At 51.4% G+C, this 23388-nt stretch overlaps 2 protein-coding genes across 3 annotated transcripts; both read left to right on the forward strand.

The window, feature by feature from the left end:
* Positions 1-73: 73 nt before the first annotated feature.
* WDR83OS (WD repeat domain 83 opposite strand) lies at positions 74-8207 on the forward strand. Its single transcript, XM_006181450.3, has 4 exons — positions 74-214; positions 7004-7109; positions 7610-7707; positions 7800-8207. Exons 1-4 carry the CDS (start codon positions 165-167, stop codon positions 7864-7866), a joined length of 321 nt encoding a protein of 106 aa, XP_006181512.1. The 5' UTR covers positions 74-164; the 3' UTR covers positions 7867-8207.
* An 834-nt stretch (positions 8208-9041) lies between these two features.
* Positions 9042-23161, forward strand: MAN2B1 (mannosidase alpha class 2B member 1). 2 transcript variants are annotated; one of them, XM_032465541.1, is made up of 24 exons: positions 9042-9248; positions 9954-10056; positions 10230-10403; positions 10756-10949; positions 11577-11709; positions 11935-12080; positions 12615-12731; positions 15241-15326; positions 15410-15530; positions 15610-15688; positions 15880-15989; positions 16232-16339; positions 16643-16759; positions 17398-17571; positions 18668-18765; positions 18848-18965; positions 20140-20258; positions 20349-20450; positions 20616-20703; positions 20883-20963; positions 21387-21614; positions 22076-22231; positions 22325-22427; positions 22915-23161. In XM_032465541.1, exons 1-24 carry the CDS (start codon positions 9087-9089, stop codon positions 23022-23024), a joined length of 3027 nt encoding a protein of 1008 aa, XP_032321432.1. In that variant the 5' UTR covers positions 9042-9086; the 3' UTR covers positions 23025-23161. The 2 variants fall into 2 exon arrangements, with proteins under 2 accessions (XP_032321432.1, XP_032321433.1); XM_032465542.1 differs by having other exon boundaries at positions 9044-9248; positions 15244-15326.
* The last annotated feature ends 227 nt before the right edge of the window (positions 23162-23388 follow it).

A 23388-nucleotide genomic window follows, 5' to 3' on the forward strand; every position in this document is an offset into this window, starting at 1 on the left:
AGTTCTCTGTCCCCTGGCTCGGGGGAGTTCCAGCCTCCGCCCGCAGGAACGGAAACACGAGGGCTGAGGGTGTTACTCTAAATGCCACCCTCCTCCGTTTCCACGCCGGAAGCTGTCGGAAGCTGTGACTCTCGCAGCGGAAGAGCCGCGACTTCTGACTCGCTATGTCCGCGAACAGTATGTCGGACCCACGGAGGCCCAACAAAGTGCTGAGGTGAGGATCCTAGTTGTCATAGTGTTAAAAAAACAAAATGCCACTGTAAATTTTAAAGATATAATCGGCTTTATCAAATGATTCATGAATTGGGCAGCATCAATCTAGAAAGTAGAGGGGAGCTCTAAAGGGCTTCAGAAAGGGAAAGATTTTTAAAGGCAGGACAAGGAAGACATACACAGAAAAAGGGATTGTTTCAGATTAGGTCGTTACCCGTTTGGGGAAAAAAGGTCTTATTAGGTGGGATTACCTCATCTTTCCTTTAGGGGATAGCGAGGGGAGAGGGTCCATGTGACAGCCTACCTCTTTGTTGCTGATCAGAAAATTCCCGACTGACTAGTTAAGACTACATTTCTGGAGGAGGCTGACGCTTCAATTAGGTTAGGTTTAATTAAGCCCCACTTTGATGGCATAGCCTAGCGTAAGTGACTCCATTTTGGGCCTGTAGTTTTCCTTTTAATAATGGCCTCTTTTCATCAGACTCTCAGCTTAACTGATAGATGTGATCAAAACTTAAGGCATTAGCACCAGTCTAAGCTACTGCCCTGAGTTTCTCGTGGTTTTTGTTGTTCTTTTGCATGGTATCTGTAGGTTATGATGTTTTTGCTTAACCCTTGTGATATTCAGAGGTCCTGGCTGGCTTCAGGTTCACAGTCTTTAAGTCGGTCATTCTCTTGTTCCTTTTCTGATGTTCTAGTGTTAGGGAAAGCTTTTATTTGGTGGTTAGCGGCTGTGAACATGTATTTAAAGCTCTTGAGAGAGTACAGCACACCAGGGAGATTATTATGATGATAATCAACAGGATAATTCACAATGTTTGGAGGGCGCTTTGGAGCCATGGTCCTCAGGACCCAAACCAGTCACAATTGAATACGTCAAAGAAAGATCCCATTGAAGGAGTCAACCTTCTTAAACCAACTGGCTTGCTCAGAGCTCTTATATAATTGAGTTTCAACTTCTCTTGAAGGGTTAATCCAGGTGTAGCAGGTGGTGTTGGCCACAGCACAGACTCCTTGCTCAGCTAAAAGATAATCAAAGACTATCCTATTACAAAGCACAACTTTGGCCAGAGAAGCTAAGGATCTTTCTTAGGCTGATGGCCCTAAGTGAATTCTGAGTCATGAAATTCTCCTCATAGGTCCTTTCTAACTCAGTGATGTAAATCCAGGGAAGTTGACCAATGAAATGTCTTAGTTTACTTGTGGAAAGTTAGGGGCACAGTTAGATAAACTAAGAGGCATTCAGAGGCCCAAGGAAAATGATAATCGTCATGGACAAAGACAAACCCCTATGGGCACAGACTATTCCCGTTAAGGAGGTACCGTTAATGGATTCATTCATAGGGATTACTGCGTGTGTCCATTCAAGCCAGGTGTCAGTCAGGTTTTTACAACATATGGAAGAGACTCTTCTAGCCTGAAAGTGTTGTTCTAAATGACTCGCAAAGATGGGTGCTGCTGGTGAGATCTGTTAGTGAGTGGGAGCAAATCTGATCTAGATTATCATTGGAATGTGCAGGTGGGTGCAAATGCACTAAGATTTTTTAAAGTTTTTTTTCGGGGGGGGAGGTAATTAGGTTTGTTTGTTTGTTTGTTTAAATGGAAGTATTGGGGACTGAACTCAGTACCTTGTGCATGCTAAGCACGCACTCTACCACAGAGCTATACCCTCCCCCTTGCAAATGTTCTAAGATTTACTAGGTAATTGTGTATAATTGAGTATGTACAGTTATGATTGAAGAAAGGAAAAAACAAGGCATAGGTTGTTTTGGCCATAAGAATTGAACTCTGTAATGTGGAGTTGTACTGAAGTGCCATTCCCTAAGGTTAGATCTGCCGAGGCTTTTACTAACCTTGTGGCTGCAGCTATAACATTAAGACAGTTGGGCTAAGCACTAGCACTGAATCCCATTGTATGCTGTGATAGGCAGCAGGCTGTGTTTATTGCTATATTCTTGTGTGAGCATTCCCTGGAAAGGGTTGATTATCTCTTTTGTGCACAAGTAAGCTGAAAAGTCTTGCACAATTAGTTAGCCCTAGGGCCTGCGGTTTTCCAGTGCTTATTTTAGTCTTACAAAAGTCTGCTCATGTTTATCTGCCAAGGAAGGGGTTCAGGGACTGAAGTTTTAGTAAGTTCATAGCATGGGGAAGCCAACAGAGAAAAATTAGGAACCCATAGTCTATGATAGCCAGTCAGGTCTAGAAATCCATGAAGCTGTCCCTTAGTTGTAAGTGTAGGAAGTTCTTGGATTATCCTGATCCTTTTTGGAGATACCTGGATTCCTTCAGCACTTCATTTATGACCTAGGTCATGAACAGTATCTAGAGATAATTGTAATTTTTCCTTGGAGACTCTATGTCCCTTTGTCAGTGGAAATAATCAACCAACCTATAATAAGAATAGAAATTTATTCAGGCCAAACTGAGGACTATAGCCTGGGAGATACAGATTCAAGAAACACCTGAATTGTGTTTTGCCAGACTACAAAATGGGGGAGGCTTATATAGGCAAAAACTGCAGTTACATAGGTTGTTTGTCGAGAATTATAATTGGGGCTAGCAAGAAGTAAAAGTGATTGTTAAGCAGGGATTGGTTGGGGTCCAAAATGGTTGCACAGTCACAAGGTGAGACTTTGAGACCATAAGATTGCAGTTGGCAGCTGCTGACAGATACTATTTTGAGAATACCTGGTGGTATAAATTGAGTTTGATATGGTTCAGAATATTCACGTTCTCCGTGATGCAGGAACATGTCTGAAATTACATCCGCAATGGCCACCCAGCTCCGTTTGGATACCTGAACCACAGTCTATCTTGTCAGAACAAAGAACAAACATCAAATATGACAGGGACATGTTCTTTCAGGTTTTAAAGAGACAGATTAGCACATACACAGTGAGTCAGCATGACCTTAGTGTCTGGGAAGGGAACCTCATTTGTAAAGGAGTTGATGTATTGGCATCATAGGAATGGGGTGATGAGGGAACATTTATCCCTGTCTTCAAAATGGGCATTCTAAATAATCTGATAACTGCGTTCCTTTTTTTTTTTTTTTAGTGGTTAAAGCAAATATACAATGTCTGTTTGACAGGCCACAAGACAGGCCTAAGTTCTGGTTAGCATAAAGTTCAAGCCCAGTCAGATATAAGCTAGGATGACTTCCCCATACCTCAATATGGGAATATTTCTTCCATCACTTTTCTGCTAATTCTTGCCACAGATAAATGGAATCTTTTATGGATGCCTCTTTGATAACTAAGCACAGCAAGAAGTCTTCCACATATTGTAGAATAGTTGATTTCCCAGGAACTAGATCGTGCTTACATCTTGTTGGAGCACTTGGGAGAAATAAGAAGGGGCCTCAGTGAATCCTTGAGGCGTGACTGTTCAGATGTACTGTTGATTGTTTCACGTAAAGGCGAACATGTCAGCTGTTGGGGTCTGCAGCGGTGCTGAAAAAGGCTGAACAAAAGTCTACAACAGTGAGCCATTTTGAGTCTGGTGAAACTTGTGACAAAAGGAGATTCCAGGTTTGGGACAGCTGGGAAACGGGGAGTAACTATCTCAACAGCTCTTAAGTGCTCGACAAATCGCTGCCCTCGCCCATTAGGTTTCCAGACTGGCAGGATCTGTGTGTTGGGCCTGATTGCCCTCTGGGAGATTAGGTCTTCTGCTGTGGTTATGAGGCCTTGTGGGCTTTAGGTTTTAGTGGGTATTGAAGTAATTGAGGGAGAGGTGTCATCATGTCTCTCTGAATCTTTATAGGCTCTGTACTTTTTATTCTCCCAATGTCAGTATTAGAAGTAACCCCCAGATTCTGGAGCACCTCAACTAAATTAGGGTACTTTTGTCGGATGTCTTCCTCTTCTATGTCAGGGACAGATCGTAAGAACATAAAATTTCTTGACCAACCTGAACCTGATCTTTTAAGGTGAGGTCTCCATTGGAACAAAATTTATTAGCCATTTTAACTTAGAGAGGAGAGCTCTGCTTCACAGGTTACCAGGGCTATGTCACACAGCAAGAAAGACTGCCTTTCAGAAAAGGTCCCAGAGTAGTCCTTTGTACTGGTTGAGACAGAAATTCTCTCTGAACTTTAATAGATACTCCCACTAAGGAAACCCCTTTTTCATGCTGAAGGAATTGTTGTCCTATGAGAAAGGGTTTAAAGTAGACAGTGTAGCTCCAGTATCAACTAGAATTTGGCAAGGTTTCCCATTACTTTTAATTTTAGTTTCCCCTTGGCTGTTTAAGAAAATTACTGATAACAGGTTATTGGAGAACCCCTTAGAATACTGGGTGGGGGATAAATATGGGCACACTCAAGTTGAAGAATTTGCATAGGACCTTTGAGGACAATCTTTTCTCCAGTGGCCCAGTTGATTACATGTGGGACATTGGTCCCTGGGCCAGTGTTTTGATGGTGGACCCCGAGGAGGGCATTATTTTAGGGTCTGTGGTCTTGGAGCTGTTGTAGCTGTAAGGCCAACAGCTTGGTGGGTTTCTGCCTGTGGTCTTGCTCTAAGGTCATTTCAGAGTGCTCAGCTATATGGTTACTAGATGAGTCATACTGGTGGTCTCCCATCCTGTTGTCTGCCTTTTTATCAGTCCACTAATCTCAGGAGATAATCTATTTGCAAATAGGGCAGCTAGAGCAGGTTGGACGACTCCATTTATTATATGGAACTACAACGACATAGGAGGAGGACTTCCAAGCATGCCTTAAATTTGGCCAGATTCATCTTTGGTTTGCATGTTTGAATATAGACCAATCAGTGGGGGTAGGGAAGACTCCAGGAATGGCTTCTAAAAGGCCAGTTACTGTTTTGCAAGCTTTTCTGGTTGAGGATCTTGAATATCACCCTCTAGGTTTTGTCATTTTGCTTTCTGCATCCGTCTTTGGGCTTCACTGGGTCCTACCAGCATGTGCACAAGCTGATAAAGACATCGCAGCCTGGATCAGAGGCCCTGATAGTGACTCTCAATTCTTCAAAAGAACTTTTGAGATTCCTCCCTAGGCTCAGCTAATTAACTTTTTTTCTTTGTTTTGGCTGGGGGCAGTAATTAGATTTATTTATTTTTAGAGGAGGTACTGGGAATTGAACCCAGGGCCTTGTGCATGCTAAGCATGCACTCTGCCACTTGAGCTACACCCTCCCGACCTCCCTAGGTTTAGGAAATGCCTTAACTTAGTTGGTCTTTGACTCTTCGTTTGGTCTTTAACCAAAGAGTGAAAGATACCCAAGGAGGTTCGTCTGCAACCTCAGGTAGTCTCTTCAGAGTGGAAAGGCAGTTCAGAAAGAGAATCATTAAAATGTGAAAAAAAGGAGGAGAGAGGGGAGCAACAGGAGTCACGTCAGTCCTGTCCTCTTTTGTTTGAGGTCCTTCGTGTTTTTTATTTTTCATTAGCCATTTGTAATCAGTCTTTTAATGAAACTGTTTTGGAATCTTGAAGCCTTGGGGAAACTTCTGCATACCAATTAAAATAGGTATCCCTTTCTGTTTGTTTAATTTGGAAACCCTCACTTTCAAGGGCACTTCTTAAATAAACAATCTGATCTCACTGGAACATTCTCCATAATGGCCATTTTTTTAGGTATTTTACAGCTTCTGGGATTATAGTCATTAGATATAAAATAAGCAGGTGTGCTGACAGGTGGTGCGCTTGACTCATTAAAGGTGAAAGCTCTTAACTCTCTCAGCCTTTATCTGCACAAAGCAAGACAGACAAACGTGTGTACCTGAACACTCCAGCGGTAGCCAATTACTGTGGCCTGGCCAGGAAAAAGGCCCCAAGCACACCACCACCAGTTGCCAACGTGGAACCTGGGACCCCAAACGGGGACTGTGAACTGATTCCTGACAAATGGGGAACCACAGCTGCTGCCAGTGGTGCCCAGCTCGGAAGCTGGGGAAGGATCCCAAACAAATGGGGAACTGCTGACCAAACCGCCAGCAGTTCCCAACCAAGGGCTGGGGGTTTCCAACCAAATGCGGAACTGTGGTCTGAACCACCAGCAGCTCCCAGCGTGGAACTAGTGATTCCAGACAAACGGGAAGCTGGCTGGAAAGCCAGTCAGATCGGGAGCTAGACACAAAGAGAACAGAGCTCAGAACTGACAGAACTTACCCACAGCCCGCAGCAACAGTAAGAAAGACAGTCAACTCAAAAAGGGGTTCATGGGTACCATGCCTGTGTTCCTTGTTGTCTCCAAATGCCATCAGAGGTTCACTTTGGATCCTGCCACTGCCACCAAATCTGTTGAAGAAACAAAATTCAACTGAGTATGTTTTAAAGGTCTAATTGGCTCTATTGAAGGATTGATGGCTCAGGCAATGTCCTATCTAGCAAGTAGAGGGGGCTCTGAAGGGCTACAGAAAGGGAAAGGTTTTTAAAGGCAGGAGAAGGATGTCATAAGCAGAAAAAAGGATTGTCTCAGATTAAGTCATCTCCCTTTTGGGGAGAAAAAGGTCTTACTAGGTGGGTAGCACTTCATTTGGGGCCTTGGAGAGGGCCCATGTGACAGACCACCTCATTGGTGCTGACTAGAAAATTCCTGACTGACCGGTTAAGAATACATTTCTGAGGGAGGCTGAAGCTCCAAGTAGGTTAGGTATTAAGCAAGCCCTGGTTTGGTGGCATGGCCTAGCATAAGTGACTCCATTTTGGGCCTGTGGTTTTCTTTTTAACAATGGGAACGGGCCTCAGGTTGTGGGTTGGGGGCCCGGTGAAGTGCTTGCCCATTCTGACGGTGGGGCTTGAGCATCCCTGACCCTGAGCTGGCCACAGGTACAAGCCCCCACCGAGTGAGTGTAACCCAGCCTTGGATGACCCGACGCCAGACTACATGAACCTGCTCGGCATGATCTTCAGCATGTGCGGCCTCATGCTTAAGGTGGGCAGGGTTGAGTTTCCTTCCATATTGCTCTGCCTGACAATGGGGCAAGGGGCGGGTTCAGAATGAAGCAGGACAAGAAATGAGAGGGCAGAGCCGGGGTGATGCCAGGTGGAGAAAGCCAGAGCTGTGGGCAAAGCCAGGGGTCTGGGTCAGGGTGGCTACATAGGAGGTGAGTCTGAGGTGGGGCCAGGCTTCAAAGCATTTGGAGGGGACTGGTGGAGAAAAGGTGGGGTCCTTAGGGTGATTGGGGGATGTCAAGGGCCAGTCTTCTTAGGCCTGAGGGGTCATGGTGGGGTCAGAGATGCAGGACAGGAAGTAGGACCGGAAATCATGAACTTGGAGTCAGCTATGGGGGGCTGGGACTGAGGGACTCTTGGGGGTCAAGGTTTGAGCTGCACCAAGTGGAACTGGGGTTGGAACCAGTGCCTGGGAATGGCCTTTGTGGGGGCTCACTGGGGTGCCCCTCACTGACCTAACCCACTCATCCACCTACGCAGCTGAAGTGGTGTGCTTGGGTCGCTGTCTACTGCTCCTTTATCAGCTTTGCCAACTCCCGGAGCTCTGAGGACACTAAGCAGATGATGAGTAGCTTCATGTGAGGCTGGGCCTGGATTGGGGGCCTCCTGGGTGAGGGGAGGGGGACCCCAAGCCTATCCATCCTGGACTGACATCTCTCTCCCATCTCAGGCTGTCCATCTCTGCCGTGGTGATGTCGTATCTGCAGAACCCTCAGCCCATGACACCCCCCTGGTGATGGCAGCCTAGAAGGGTTACATCCCAGACCCCTCTATCCACCTTGCCCTCAGCCTGGCCCTTGGCTGTTCAGCTTCCTGCCCTCAGCTGAAGTCCTGGGCTCCCCTGGGTGAGGTAGTCTCATGGCCTGCAGCTGGATGGAGGGAACCTGGCCCTGGCCCTGGGATCCCACTTTTGCCGGGGCAGGGTGGGTGGGCAGAGAGGGGAATCCCCTAGGCCTACCCCTCCCGCCTTCCCTCCCCACCCTGCCTGCTGCTGGGGGAGACGCTGTCCATGTTTCTAGGTGTATCCACTCATTTTCCTGTTGAAACCAGTTAATAAAGTTTTGCATTCTGGCTGTTCTCTGTGACTTCTCTCTCCTTATGTGTATGGTGGGTGTTCCTAGTAGGGAGAAGGGCTCCAGTTCCTCCACTCAGGCCTGGGCTGGGGGCCCCAGTCTGGAACCTTTTTGGTAGTTCATTTATTTCACAAGCCTGGAGCCTAAAGTCAGCTGCCAGAGACAGAACAGTGATCCCTGCCCTCTGGCTGCTCAGCAGATAGCCCTGCTGATCTAAGGAATCTGGGCTTTGGTTTTCTTGTCAGAGGAATGAGGTAATGTCAGCAAATAGGATGGACCTGTAGGGACTAGGAAAGATAGGAGACTGAGTTCTCTCCCACATGTCAGGCTCTCACTCCTCACCGGAAGACACCGGTATCTCTCCCAACAAGACTGGATGCCTCCCCTTCCCAGCACTGTAAGGGCAATTCCTTTACTCAACGTCTCAAACCATAGGACGGAACAGGGCCCCCATTAATCTCTGCTCCTGGCCAATCTAGGTCCCTCACGGACCTCAGCCCTGAAGGTCAACGGAATACTCTAAGATCCTAGACATACTCCACCTCGAAGGCAAACCCAGCACCCGTAGGAAATCTGAGACCTTTACGCCCACGGGGACAGTAGGGCATCCAGAGGCCACTTGGAGACGACTAGACGCTAAATGTTCCTCTGGCCAAATCGGACGCACCCCGAGGGTGGGGCGCACCTTATCGCCTGTCTGCCCTCCTAGATCCCCCAGCGGTACCCCTAGGCACGGCCGCCGGGGTCTCGTGATGCTCCAGGCCGCGCCCTAGCCCCGCCCCTGCCAGCGCCCATTGGCCAAACAGAGTCCTGGGGGGCGGGGCGTTGGCCCCGCCTAGCCGGGCCCGGGAAACCCCTGGAGGCAGTGTGGAGGCGGCAGAGCCATGGGCGCCAACGCGCGGCCTTTGGGGGCCCGTGCTGGCGGCGGCCGGGGCGCGGCGCCGTCCCGGACGAGCTCTTGCGCGCCGTGGCTACCGCTGCCGCCTCTCTCCTGGCTCTTTTTGTTGTTACTGGCAGCGCCCGGCGCTTGGGCCGCGGGATACCAGGTGAGTGCGGCCCGCGAGCGGAAATGTACACTAGCGGGAGTGAAGCCCCGAGTAGGATCCGGAGGTGTGGGTGGGTCTGTTTCGTGGATGCCTAGTGAATGGTGCCAACATGACAATGTGGCCTGAGTGCATACTTTGTGTCATTGAGAGGTCTGGCTGTGCGTGTCTGAGAATGGGGCTGTCTGTATCTGCCTCTCTGCTTCTGTGGGTCGGCTTCCTTGGACTCTGCATGTATTTACCTGTGAGGTTGGGTGTGAGCAGGTTAGCAGCTGCATGTGTGGTGGGAAATTGTTAGAGCTGGGAGTCAACTGCTGAAAGTTCCTTCCTGGCTCCCACTTCCTGGCTACGTGACCTTGGCCAAGTCACTTCATCTCTTTGAACCTCACTGTTGTCATCTGAAAACTGGAGATAATATTGCTCCCACCCTGCAGGGTGTCTGCCTGGTATTTGTAAATGCTTCATAAACATTAGCCACTACTATTATTGCCCCAAGGTGTGAATGAGAGGTGAGAAGTTGTGCCAGGTGGGAGTTGTCTGTGACACAGCTATGTGTGTCCTCCCTGAGAGGGCCTGGCTCCACCTGAGTCACCTGCTTCTAGATCAAGACTTACCTTATGTCCTCCCCAACCCCCCTACGGCAGCCTGCCTCTTAACTTTGGGGTTACTGACAGGGTATGTGGGTTTGTGTTTGGGGTCCCTGTGCAGACATGCCCCAGAGTGGAGCCAGACATGCTGAATGTGCACTTGGTGGCCCACACACATGATGACGTGGGCTGGCTAAAGACGGTGGACCAGTACTTTTATGGCAGTGAGTAGAGGATGGGGACTGACTCCTGGGACACCCAGAGCCCCTCTGAGCCCCTCGGATCCTTTCAGGGTCCTGGACGATAGGGTGGGGGCAATGCCCAGCTTGGACTCCTGTGTCTAGGAATGTTCCCCTTGATTTGCTGGTCCCTGACTGCCTGACCTCTGTGCCCACAGTCCAGAATGACGTCCAGCACGCTGGGGTGCAGTACATCCTAGACTCGGTCATCTCTTCCCTGCTGGTGGAGCCCACCCGCCGCTTCATCTATGTGGAAATTGCCTTCTTCTCCCGTTGGTGGCACCAGCAGACAAATGCAACACAGGAAATCGTGCGGAACCTGGTGCGCCAGGGTGAGTCTGCCCTAAGGAAGTGAAAAGAAGAAGCCCAGCCCAGCTTCTTTTTCTGCTACCTTGGCTTCCGAGATTTTATCATGCCATGTGCAGCCTGTATGTGGCTGCACCTGCCTGAAATTTCCCCTTATTTGGAAAACTCCTATGCGTCCTGTAAGGCCCCACCTCCAGTAGGTCCTCTGGGAAGTCTGCCATGCTGAGAGGCCTTCTGTTCCATATCTCTCTACACTGGCCTGGGAGTGACCCCTCTTCTCCCAGGCCTGGGCATGCATCTTCTCATTCCCTGCGTCACCAGCCCCAGCCTCATTCCTGGCCCTGACAAATGGCTTGGACTTTACCCCTCCTGGCACAGGACGCTTGGAGTTTGCCAATGGTGGCTGGGTGATGAATGATGAGGCAGCCACCCACTATGGAGCCATCATCGACCAGATGACACTCGGGCTGCGCTTCCTGGAGGACACATTTGGCAGTGACGGTCGCCCCCATGTGGCCTGGCACATCGACCCCTTCGGCCACTCTCGGGAACAGGCCTCCCTGTTCGCACAGGTACCTCCCGGACCTCTCTTGGGCCTGCCCCTTAATTCCCTCTGACTCCTCCCCTGGCCACTCAATCTCCACCCTTCTCTGCAAGCTCATATGGACCAAACCCTGTCCCTTGGCCCTCTGGTCCCTTGAGATCCTGCCTCTTGGGTGAGCTGTGAATTCCATTTCTTTTCGGCTCTGGCCTTGGCCCTGCTGTGCCCCAGCCTAGGATGACCCTACCTCTCCTCCAGTTGGCTCCTCCCTCTCCCTTGACCCCACCCCGTTTGTTATGATCCCTGCTCCTCCCCAAGCTGGGTGGCAGGTAAAGGTCTGCTGTTTCTCAGCCGGCTGCGTTACCTGTGCAGTGACCCCAACCCTTTCCCATGCTTAGTCTGTGGAAGGGGCAAGGGGAAAGTGGAGGTGGGTTCTAATGTGGGACCTGCCCCCTCCTGGCTCACCTACAGTGCTTCTAACCCTTCCACGAACTTCGGAATGAACCGGAGGGCCTCCCTAGTTTCAGATCCAGTTTTTCTATCTGTGCTCTGAGGGGGCTGGCGGTTGGTGATGAGGTTGGTGATGAGGAGCTGGGTACTTACTCATCCTGCCCTCTCCTGCTCTCCAATCCCACTCCTCATCCCGCCCCGCCTCTAGATGGGCTTTGACGGCTTCTTCTTCGGGCGCCTGGATTATCAAGACAAGAAGGTGCGGAAGAAGAACCTAGAGATGGAGCAGGTGTGGCGGGCTAGTGCCAGCCTGAAGCCCCCTGCCGCCGACCTCTTCACCAGTAAGGGGGTGGCGTAGGGCGGGACAGGGCCAGCCCCAGGCTCAGAAGGGCTCTGGGCTTGTTTTTATAGTCTGCTGCCATTGTCTTGAAATTCTTAATCATTTATGAACAAGGGCTTTGTATTTGCACTTTGCGCTGGGCCCCACAAATTCTGAAGTCCATCCCTGCTAGGGCCTGGCAGGTTTGGGGTGTGGGGTCACCCCTGAGCCTGATGCGGGCTTGCAGGTGTGCTCCCCAACATTTACAACCCGCCGGAGAAACTGTGCTGGGACGTGCTGTGTGCCGACACCCCCTTTGTGGAGGACCCAAGCAGCCCTGAGTACAATGCCAAGGAGCTGGTCCAGTACTTCCTGCAGTTGGCCACTACCCAGGTAACCCCAATGTCCAGAACCTGGTATACATGCACCAGGCCCTTCCCTCAGCCCAGCATTCCCCTCTGAGGAAGGGAGTATTCCATTCACCACCACCAGGCCCTCCTCCTGGATTTGTGTGCATTTCGATTAGAAATGGTGACCCCTTTGCCACCCCACACAACCACCATGATCAGGAGACAGCATGGCATGGTAGGCCCAAGAGAATTAATTACTCAACAGCTTGTGGTTATTTTCCTGTATGTCCCTCTGCTTCTATGTGACACACTTCCACTCCTGCCCCTCAGACCTCTGTGCACCCACACTTTTTTTTTTTTTGGTGGTAGGGGAGTTAATTAGGTTTATTTATTTATTTAATGGAGGTACTGGGGATTGAACCCAGGACCTCGTGCATGCTAAGCACGCCCTCTACCACTGAGCTAGACCCTCCCCTCTGTGTACTCACACTCTTGACCACATATCGACCAAGACACAGCTGTCCACAGGGGTGGCCCAGGACACCCTGGCTTGAGAACACCCCCATCCCACCTGCAGAGCCAGTCCTACTGCACCAACCACATTGTGATGACCATGGGCTCAGACTTCCAATATGAGAATGCCAACATGTGGTTCAAGAACCTTGACAAGCTCATCCAGCTGGTCAACGCCCAGGTGAGTGTCCCCACCCCATGCGCACGTGTGCTTGGGCCACATACACCATCTATGGATGCTATCTTAGTTTTCTATTGTTACTTCAACAAATTACCATAAATGTAGTGGCTTAAAACAACAGAAATCAGATTATCTTACAGTTCTCTAGGTCAGAAGTCTGACATAGGTCTCACTGGGCTAAAATCAAGATGTCAGCAGGGCTGCATTCCTTCTGGAAGCTCTAGGGGAAAGTCTCCTTGCCTGGTCTAGCTTCTAGAGGCTGCCCACATTCCTTGGCTCATGGCCTCATCCTCTGTCTTCAAAGACAACAACGTAGCAGCTTTCTGAGCCTGCCTCTGTTGTCACATCTCTTTCTCTCACTCGCATATCTTCTACCTCCCTCTTCAACTTTTAGAGACCCTTGTGATTACACTGGACCCACCAAATAATCCAGGATAATCTAGTTTAAAGTCAGTTGATTAGCAGCCTTCATTCTGCAGTCTTAATTCCCTTGTTCTGTGTAACCTAACATAGGCACAGGTTCTGGGGATTAGGACATGGGTATCTTTGGGTGACTGTTATTCTGCCTACTGCAGGCTTGTTGATATGGCCCTGTAAGTGGCCTGTGGCCATGTGGGCCGGCAGTCACTCTCCCATCAGCACGGAACCTTGTCTCCCCTCTCCCATCAGTTCCATCCCCAGAGCTGCCTCCCGGCACCATCTCTATGTCCTCACCTTCCACTTGCTCCCTGACCTACTGTTTCACCAAAACCAGCTCTCAGTGACATCACCAAGGGCCTTCCAGAAGACATTTCCCAGTCCTCCCCAAGTCCCTGGTCCCTGAGGAAGCTTCAACACCTTGGCCACTTCCTCCTGCAAATACCACATTCCTGGGCTGCCAGGAGGTCACCCTCTCTAGGTTTTCTCCTGCCTGCTCCTTCCCCCACTTTATTTTACTGGAAGTGGAGTTCCTTGGTTCAAATCCTGGCTTTGCCACTTACCGGCTCCGTCACTTTGAGGAATGTTCTTAAGCACTCAGTACCTTAATTTTCTTACCTAGGAAATGGGCAGAATGGTGGTTCCCACCTGACAGGGCTATTGATGAAAGTTTAATGAGTTCGTTTGCACAGATCAGTAGAACAGTGCCAGGTAGATAGTAAGTGTTATGGTGGTTTATTATTATTACTTGGGGGCTGGAAACCTTCTGCTTCTCCTTTAAGACCCCAGCTGCAATGTCTTCTTCTCCAGGAAGCCTTCACCAGGCCCCAGCCGGAGCTCTTGCTTTTTTCTCCTGCTCACAACAGTCCCCATAAATAGCTATGATGATACTTCTAGGGTGACTGTAACCAACTGACTACCTGCTCGGTCTTTCTCCTCTGCACTTGGCTGTGAATTCCATGAGAGCAGGGCTAGCCTCTGCTTGTGGATTGTGTCCACAATCCTGAGCATAAGCATACTGAAGAATCAAGTGATTGTTTGCTGAGTGAATACAGTGTGTGTGTTTGTGTGTATATGTGTGTAAATGTGTATACGAGTGTGTTTAGGGGTGTAGATGTGTGTTTGCACAAAAAGGCATGTAGTCCTATGCACTTCCTTTCATTCCTCAAGTGATTGTTTTATTTATTTTTTAACTGAAGTATAGGTGATTTAGAATATTGTGTTAGTTTCAGGTGTACAGCAACATGATTCAGTTATATATATATATATGTATATGTGTATATATATATATATATATTTGATTCTTTTCCATTGTAGATTATTATAAGATATTCAGTATAGCTCCCTGTGCTATACAGTAAATCCTTGTTACTTACCTATTTTATGTATAGTAGTTTCTATCTGTTAATCTGATACTCCTAATTTATCCCTCGCCTGACCCTTTCCCCTTTGGTAACCATGTTTGTTCTCTATGTCTGTTCTCTCTGAGTCTGTTTTGTATGTAGATTCATTTGTATTTTTTTTAATTCCACATATAAGTGATATATGGCATCTATCTTTCTGTGTCTGATTTACTTCACTAAGTATAATATTCTCTGGGTCATTCAAGTGTTTGTTGAACACCTCTTAAATGAGGCACAGGGGACGCAACTCGAGCAGAACAAACATCCTTTGACTCAGACGTCACCTTGTTCCTCAACCTCCTCAGTTGAAAATGAGCCTCCATTCATTATGACAGTTGTGTCATTTGGCAATAACCTTACAGTGCTGAGAAATTATTCCTCCTTTATAACATCATGTTCAGTTTTTCCATGAAAATTTTTAATAAAATTGGAATTAATAAAAATTTTAGTAAAATCTCAGATTTATTCTTGCATCCCTGAAACTCTTTCCAGGCTGGTCATATTTAGCTTTCGCCAACATTCATTTTCACACTTGGCTGTTGGTTTGCACTCATATTGTGTCTTAAGGCAATCTGAACCCCACAGATGCATGAAAGTGTGCACATGTGTATGACTATGTATGTGTACACCTGTGGGCCCCCAGGAAGGTATGGACTCCCGAGGGCTCACACACACACCCCTCCCCGCAGCAGCAGGCCAACGGGAGCCGCGTCAATGTTCTCTACTCCACTCCCGCCTGTTACCTCTGGGAGCTGAACAAGGCCAACCTCACCTGGTATTTGGGGGAAACTGGGGAGCTTGGGGGGGTGGCAAGCCCTGTGGGTCGTGACCCTGCCCTCAATGCCTCTGCTGCTGCAGGTCGGTGAAAGAGGATGACTTCTTCCCCTATGCTGATGGGCCCCACATGTTCTGGACTGGCTTCTTTTCCAGTCGGCCCGCCCTCAAACGTTACGAGCGCCTCAGCTACAACTTCCTGCAGGTAGGTGGGTGCCAGGTTCGAGGGGGTGGCCCACGGGCCTCGACAGGCCCGGTGCCCCAAAAAACTCCCTGCCCTACAGGTGTGCAACCAGCTGGAGGTGCTGGCGGGTCCGGCAGCCAATGTGGGACCCTACGGCTATGGAGACAGTGCACCCCTCAGTAGGTGTCCGGCCCGTGAGGGGATAGGGGTGGGTGGGCTGAAGTTGGACTCCTGGCCTCGGCCGCCCCCTTGAGTCCCTTCTTAAAGCCCCTAAGAACCTAGCCTGTCCGCACGTGACTTTTCGCGTCTCCTTGGGGTCCGGGCCGAGAGTGCTATGGAGACTCCCACTGGGCTCACCATCTGCCTACAGATGAGGCGATGGCCGTGCTCCAGCACCACGACGCGGTCAGCGGCACCTCCCGGCAGCATGTGGCCAACGACTACGCGCGCCAACTTGCTGCAGGCTGGGGGCCCTGCGAGGTGTGGGGCGGAGCCTGGGAGAGGGGGAGACAGGAAGGGGCGGGTCCTGGAAAATAGGGGGCGGGGACAAGAAGGGGCGTGGTTGAAGGCTGTTTAGAAGGGCTCGTAGGGCGGGGATTGTGGGAGGGGAGGAGAAGGAACGGGGCGGGGCCTGTGGTGGGAGGGGCGGGGACAGGCAGGGGAGAGGTTGGGGACCCTCTTGGGCTTCCTGAGCAGACCTTTCCCTTTATGCGCCTCCCCAGGTTCTTCTGAGCAATGCGCTGGCGCAGCTCAGCGGCTTCAAGGAGGACTTCACGTTCTGTCGCGAGCTCAACATCAGCGTGTGTCCTCTGAGCCAGACAGCGAAGAGCGTGAGCCAGCCCGGAGCGGGAGGGGTGGGGCCGGGGGCAGATTCCATGGTCGGTGGGTGGGACGAGAGCCGGAGAAACCTCTAGCTAGGGCTAAAAGGAGGCGGGGCTGATGGGCTCCTGGGGGGCTCAGCCGGTTGCTGATCCCTCTGGGGCGAGATCACTAGGGGTGCAGTGAAGTTGGGGCAGGACGGAGACCAGTGCACCACTCGAGGGGCTTGAATACCCAGGGACGTTGCCGCATACGGTGGGTGGGTTTGCAGAAGGTCTGCTGTGACCCGTGCCTGCTTTGACCTTCCCACCCAGTTCCAGGTGACCATTTATAACCCACTGGGACGGAAAGTGGATTGGATGGTGCGGCTGCCTGTCAGCAAACACGTTTTCCTCGTGAGGGACCCCAATGGCACAACTGTGCCCAGCGATGTAAGCCCATTCGACAAATTCGAGGAATACCCTTCCCCCCACCCCCGAAACCTCCTGCTATGGGCATTTCTCCCTTCTCCCCATGGACACTTCCTCCATGGATACCTCCTTCCTCCTCTGTCTCTTGGGTACCCCGCCTTCATGGATACCTCTCCCCTCCATGAATACCTTCTGCCCATTACTATCTCTTCCTCTTGATGTCTTCCCCCACTGCCCCTTAATATCACACCCCCTTGGGAACATCCCCCCTCCCATGAGTACTTCCCCCTTTTTAATATCGACCCATGATAAAATTTCCCCTTATCCTGGAAGGCGTCTTCCCACCAACCTTTTCCTCCCCCAAGAATCTGTCTTTCCCGCCCTCCCCTGTCTCAAGGATCCCATCCCACACTTACTCCCTCACTTCTTCCCCCTCCCACAGTAGCCCCACCCTCCTAGTGGGTTTTTTCCACCTTATGAATCTTTGCAGTCTTTAACTTAGAATTTATGACACCCCCATCCTCCCTACCCAACACCTAATTTTTTTCTCCCCATCCCGGGACTCTTTCCCTTCCTCAAGTTTGACCTGTCCCTGTATGTGTGGCTTTATATGTGTACTCACAGCTGCTTGACTTGGTTTCCTTCCTCCCTCATCCGAGGTGGTGACGCTTCCCAGCTCAGACAGTCAGGAGCTGCTTTTCTCAGCCTCAGTGCCTGCCCTGGGCTTCAGCATCTACTCAGTAACCCAGGTGCCTGGTCAAAGGCCCCAGGCCCACAACCTCCATTCCATATTCCAGAAGCCCTCGTCCCGCGTCTTGGTCATCCAGAATGAGGTGAGACCCCATTCAGATCCCCTTCCATGCCTGGGTGGCAAATTTGAGGTGTGGCAGTGAGCTGCACGGACTCTGGGTCAGTGGGTCTTAAGTTCATGGCCTAAGGTCATCAGTCCCCCACTGGGTGTCCTCAAGTCAGTGACTGCCTTCCTTTGAGCCTCAGTGTCCTCTTGCAGGGCTATTGTGAAGACCCAGTGTCATCATGGGTGACACCCACCAGATACATCAAAGCTGATGGAGGGAGGGGTGTGCAAATTAAGGGAGGCATGTCAGAGACTTGAAGTAGGGAACCATGTGGCCATTTAGAAGAGGGATCCAAGCAGACAAGGAGCAGCAGATACAAAAGCCCTCAAGTGGGAGGGTGTTGGGTGTTTGGAGAACCCAGTGTGGCTGAAGCAGGGTGTTGAGGGGAGGTGGCATGTCAGACTATGGGGGCCTTTAGGGCCTAGGGGAGGACTCTGGTTTATTGTGAAGGAACCACGGGGGAAAGAGGGTTGCATTAAGACTGTTGTGGACCCTAGCACTTTGGCCTTTTTGGGTCCCTCCTTCCATAAAAAAATGTTTAAAAATATGTTTCATGATGGTATGGGTATAAACACTATGAACCACGCAGGCTTCATGATAATATATTCATTATTATTTCTTTCAAGTTTTCTTCTGATCCTAAAAGAAACTGAAATTTATACATTTCCATGGGCCCTGAACGTCTTGTGAGTTCTGGCACTGTGGTTCCTCTGTCCATCACAAAAGAAGCCCTGATTCCGAGCAGATGGACTACGATCTCACTTCTGGTGTTGCAGGCGCCCTCTGGCGTTGTGGGGGGAAAGGACTGGGGAGCGAGCATGGAAGGCGGGAGACCCGGAAGGGGCTGGCTGCACTGGTCCGAGAAGGCCATGGAGGTAGTGAGAAGTGATCAGATTGAGGATAAGGTAGAAAGTGGAGCTGTCAGGATTTGCTAATAGAATCAGGTGTGAGGAGTGAGAGAGAGGAGGGAAGGGTAGGTGACTCCAGGGTTTTCTCCTGAGCCCCAGGAAGGATGAGGCTGCTGTTCGCTGAAGTGATGGTCATTAATGTCTGTCCACATTTTTCTGCTCAGCACATCAGGGCTAAGTTTGACCCTGACACAGGGCTCTTGGTGGAGATGGAGAACTTGGACCAGAACCTCGTGCTGCCCGTTCACCAAGCCTTCTACTGGTGAGGGAGGACCACCAGGCCAAGGAGGGGGCATGAGTGGAGCTGGGGGCCCTTACCTGACTCTCACCTGCCCTGGCCCCAGGTACAACGCCAGTATGGGTGACAACCAAAGCTCCCAGGCCTCAGGGGCCTACATCTTCAGACCCAGCCGACAGAAACCACTGCTTGTGAGCGGCTGGGCTCAAACCCACCTTGTGAAGGTCAGGGGCCAAGACTAATGAGTGGACATTTGGGGATGGCACATGTTGGGGTGTGTGTGGGGAGGGTGGTGTGCCATATATGGGGTGGGGAGGAGGATTTACATCTACAACAGATAAGAAGGCTAAGGGGGGAAGGTATAGTTTCGTGGTAGGGTGCATGTCCAGCATGCACGAGGTCCTGTGTCCAATCTCTAGTACCTCCATTAAAAAAAAAAAGGAATAAAAATAAAAGCCCAAGTCCCCCCCCAAAAGAAAGAAACAAACAAACAAAGGAAAAGGGGCAGGGGAGGGAAATAGCTCAGTGGTAAAGTGCATGCTTAGCATGCACAAGGTCCTGGGTTCAGTTCCCAGTACTTCCATTTAAAAAACAAAACAAAACAAAAAACCAGCAAAAGAAAGCAAACACTTCAGGGGAATTTTCTGAGGATCCTTCCACAGGGCTGATATTCATAGCTGGTTGTGTGACAGTCACACTGTGGAAGCACACAGAAAGGTGTTCACATCTGTAGTGAGTGTTAAGAGTATACATGGCTTTTGAAATTGGGGGTGGGGTGTTCCCATTTGGCCCATGAATGGGGAGAGCCATGTGTAACTGCTTGAAGATTTCACCAAGGATCTGTGGTAGGAGGGGATTTTATCTGGGTGGATATTTGAGAGTTCACGCTTGCTTAGGGCTTGGGTGATTCTCACTTAGGGTGGGTATCTGAGGGTGCTTCAGGGTTGGGAATAGGGGCTCACACTTGTGGGGTTTCCTGGGGCTTCTTGTTGATGTTTCCCCTTAGGGAGGAAATGGAGAAGGTAATGGCAGGCCTCACATGATTCTCTTGAGGTGAACTCCTGCATACCTGGGTCACTGTATTTGGACATAGTTTTACCTATTGTAACAGTTGCCCAAATTAACTGTGCCTAAAACAAGATGGAAGTTTCTTTCTATCTAAAAGAAAGTCTGGGCAGGTGGGGTGATTCATTATTCATCTAGGCCCCTTCTAGCTTATTGCTCTGTCTTCCTCAGTATTCAGCTTCCACCTCATGACCCAAAATGGCTGCTCAAGCTCCAGACATCACATTTGCATTTGAGCCAGTGGGAGAGCCAGTGGCAGGGGTGGATGTTTTCAGGGCTCACCTCTGCTCAGGTGTGTGCTTACACCTGCCCTCCACCCCCATGTGCCCACAGACAGCCTTGGTGCAGGAAGTGCACCAGAACTTCTCAGCGTGGTGTTCCCAGGTGGTCCGCCTGTACCCAGGACAGCGGCACCTGGAGCTGGAGTGGACAGTGGGGCCAATACCTGTAGGGTGAGTGGTGCAGGCTGGGACTGGGGGCCAGGGGAAGGGCAGAGTGGAGTTCAAATGAGGCTTACAACCTTACCATCCTGTTGGGTACAGTGATGACTGGGGGAAGGAGGTCATTAGTCGCTTTGACACTGCGCTGGAGACAAAAGGACTCTTCTACACAGACAGCAATGGCCGGGAGATCCTGGAGAGGAGGTGGGGTGACTGGGGGCACCGAGGGGTGGTCTGAGGTGTGCTGGGGCCCAGGGCTGGTGGGTCATCTGCTGATCCTAAGGAGTGTGGGAGGATGAAGAGGGAGTGAAGAGCAAGTGACCTGACCCTGGGCCTGATCAAACCCCACCCCACCCCACCCCACCCTAGGCGGGATTATCGACCCACCTGGAACCTGAATCAGACTGAGCCGGTGGCGGGAAACTACTATCCAGTCAACAGCCGCATTTACATCACGGTACCCATCCCTCGTTGTGCTCCCCACTTCTTCCTGACACCCCTTTATGGAGTGGGGAGTCATCTCTAATTCTTAATATCACCCAACTGTCCTCAGCAGTCTCCACCATCCTTGTGGGGCCTACCTGGGGACTCAGGCTAGTCGGCAGTGCAGCCTCTCACTCACCCCTCCCCCACCAGGATGGGCACAAGCAGCTGACTGTGCTGACTGACCGCTCCCAGGGGGGCAGTAGCCTGAGTGACGGCTCCATAGAGCTCATGGTGAGTGGCCCGGGCCCCATCTAAGTCAGGGTCCCCCTACCAGTTCCCCCTGCAGGACCGTGAAGCCAGTTTCTGTTGCTAGGTGCACCCCTCTGTTTGTGGTTCCCCACTAAGCTGAGACCTCCATTCCTATGTGAGAGGTTTACTCCGTGCTTTAATCCAATCCTTACCCAAGCCTCCCCTCCAGGCCCTGACTTGCTCTATCCACGTCCCCGTTAGACACTTACCTCCCTCTGTCCTAGTCCCTTGTTAGGTCGGACCCCCACTTCTACTGAGGACCCCCTACCAGATCTTCGTCCTCATCTGTTCCTCCCAATCTTGAGTTTTTCTTGAAATTCTCACATATATGTATGATTTCCCAATTTCTGGCCTAGAAATTGGCTAGAGGGAACCCTCACCCTCTCCTGGCCACTCTCCCCGCAGGTGCACCGAAGGCTGCTGAAAGACGATGCACGCGGAGTAGGGGAGCCGCTGCTGGAGGCGGGGTCTGGGCTGTGGGTGCGAGGGCGCCACCTGGTGCTGCTGGACAAGGCCCAGTCCGCGGCCGCCGGGCACCGGTTGCAGGCGGAGAAGGAAGTCCTGGCCCCGCAAGTGGTGCTGGCCTGGGGTGGCGGCGCCCCCTACCACCCCGAAGTTGCCCCACGCACGCAGGTGAGGGGCGGTGGGGCCCGTAGAAAGGGGACCTGAACGAAGCCTGGCGGAGAGGGTTGGGAGGAAGGCAGGGTTATGGGCAGGTTTTTCTAGGCTTAACCGGTACTCACCTCGCCCGCCCCTGACCCGTCCTGGGGAGGACGTAAGCTAGTCCTGTACGCTTAGCTCAGCCAGTCATCCAGGCAGCCTCCGCCGCGCTCTCTCGCCTACTCACCTTCTCCAGCCTCGGTCCTGCTCCGCCCATCACCCTGCCTGCTTCTTCTCAGCCTTAACTCTAGTCTCCGGCCAGATCAGTCCCGCCCCAAACCTGGCCCTGCCCCGCCCCCTCATTGGCTCGGTCCTCCCCTTCCTGCCACGCCCCCTAACCGCGTCCAAGGCACGCCCCTCCGCGCCGGATCTCCGCCTCCTGACCGCTGCTCAGCCCCGCCCCTCCCGACTCAGTCCCCCCTCCTCTTCCGCAGTTCTCGGGGCTACGCCGAGAGCTGCCACCCTCCGTGCATCTACTTACATTGGCCCGCTGGGGTCCGAATACGGTGCTGCTGCGCTTAGAGCATCAGTTCGCCGTAGGAGAGGACTCTGGTCGCTGCCTGAGCTCCCCGGTGACCTTGGACTTGACGGTGAGGAGGGCAGAGGTGGGAAGAAGAAAGGAGAGAGGCGAGACGGGAAACCCGCTTTGTCCTAACTCAGCGCCGCCCATCCACTGCCCGCAGGACCTGTTCTCCACTTTCACCATCACCAACCTGCAGGAAACCACGCTGGCGGCCAACCAGTTACGGGCCCACGCCACCAGGCTCCGGTGGACACCGAACACGGGTGGGGACCTGCCCGGAGATGGGGGCCGTGTGGGAGGCGTGGGAATGTTGACCAGGACTAGGTATAGAGCTCAAGCGCCTGAGTCGGTGTTCAGATCCAAATTAGGGGTTTAAGGATCAGAAGGGGGTCCAGCAAACTGGTGGTAGGACTTGAGGGTTTGAAGATGGAGTTCAGTCCCAAGAACAAGATTTGAGAGTCTCCGTGGGTGTCTAGCTCTGGGGGCAGGGGTTGGCTTGATGGTCTTTGGGGCGAGACTTGTGGATGTGAGGATGGTGGTCAAGCGTGGGAGAGGGATTTGGGATCTGGGGGTGGTGTCTAGGCCCTGGGAGGCAGTTGAAGGGTCTGGGAGTGAGGCCCTGGGGACAGATTAAAGGTGGTGTGTCTGTGTTCAGGCCCAGGGGAGGGAGAATGGCAGTGCTGTGGGGTGGCATGGGATATTAAGGCAGAGAAAGTCTGCACCCCTCACTCCTCCCCTCTACCTCCCCAGGCCCCACACCCCATCGTTCTCCCCACTGGCTGGTCTCTGCCAACATCACACTGCAGCCTATGGAAATTCGTACCTTCTTGGCCTCAGTCCAATGGAAAGAGGACCGCTAGACCTGCCGGGGACAAGGTGCCCCCTTCTGAGCCTGAGCCTACTCCTCCAGGGGAGTCACAAACTCTCCCCCTTCTCTTGCTGCTGTTGCTACCACCAACAAAAGCCATTAAAATGCCCCTACCAAGACTCAGGTTAAGGTGTGACTGAGTGTGGGTTTTCATTTTTCAATGGAATTTATGACCCAGAAAGGTCAGCAAACCTTAGCTGACCCTTGACCCGAGGCCTTGCAGGCCTGAATCCTCACCCCAGGGTCTACGCTGTTCATACCCCACCTCACTCACCAGTTTGTTCTCCACTCCTGCTTCACTCCTTCGTCCACTCAGGCTGTGACACAGCTGTTTGAGAAGCCATCGAGGGCAGGCT

The sequence above is a fragment of the Camelus ferus genome, chromosome 22, assembly GCF_009834535.1.
Source record: "Camelus ferus isolate YT-003-E chromosome 22, BCGSAC_Cfer_1.0, whole genome shotgun sequence".
NCBI classification, from domain to species: Eukaryota; Metazoa; Chordata; class Mammalia; order Artiodactyla; family Camelidae; genus Camelus; species Camelus ferus.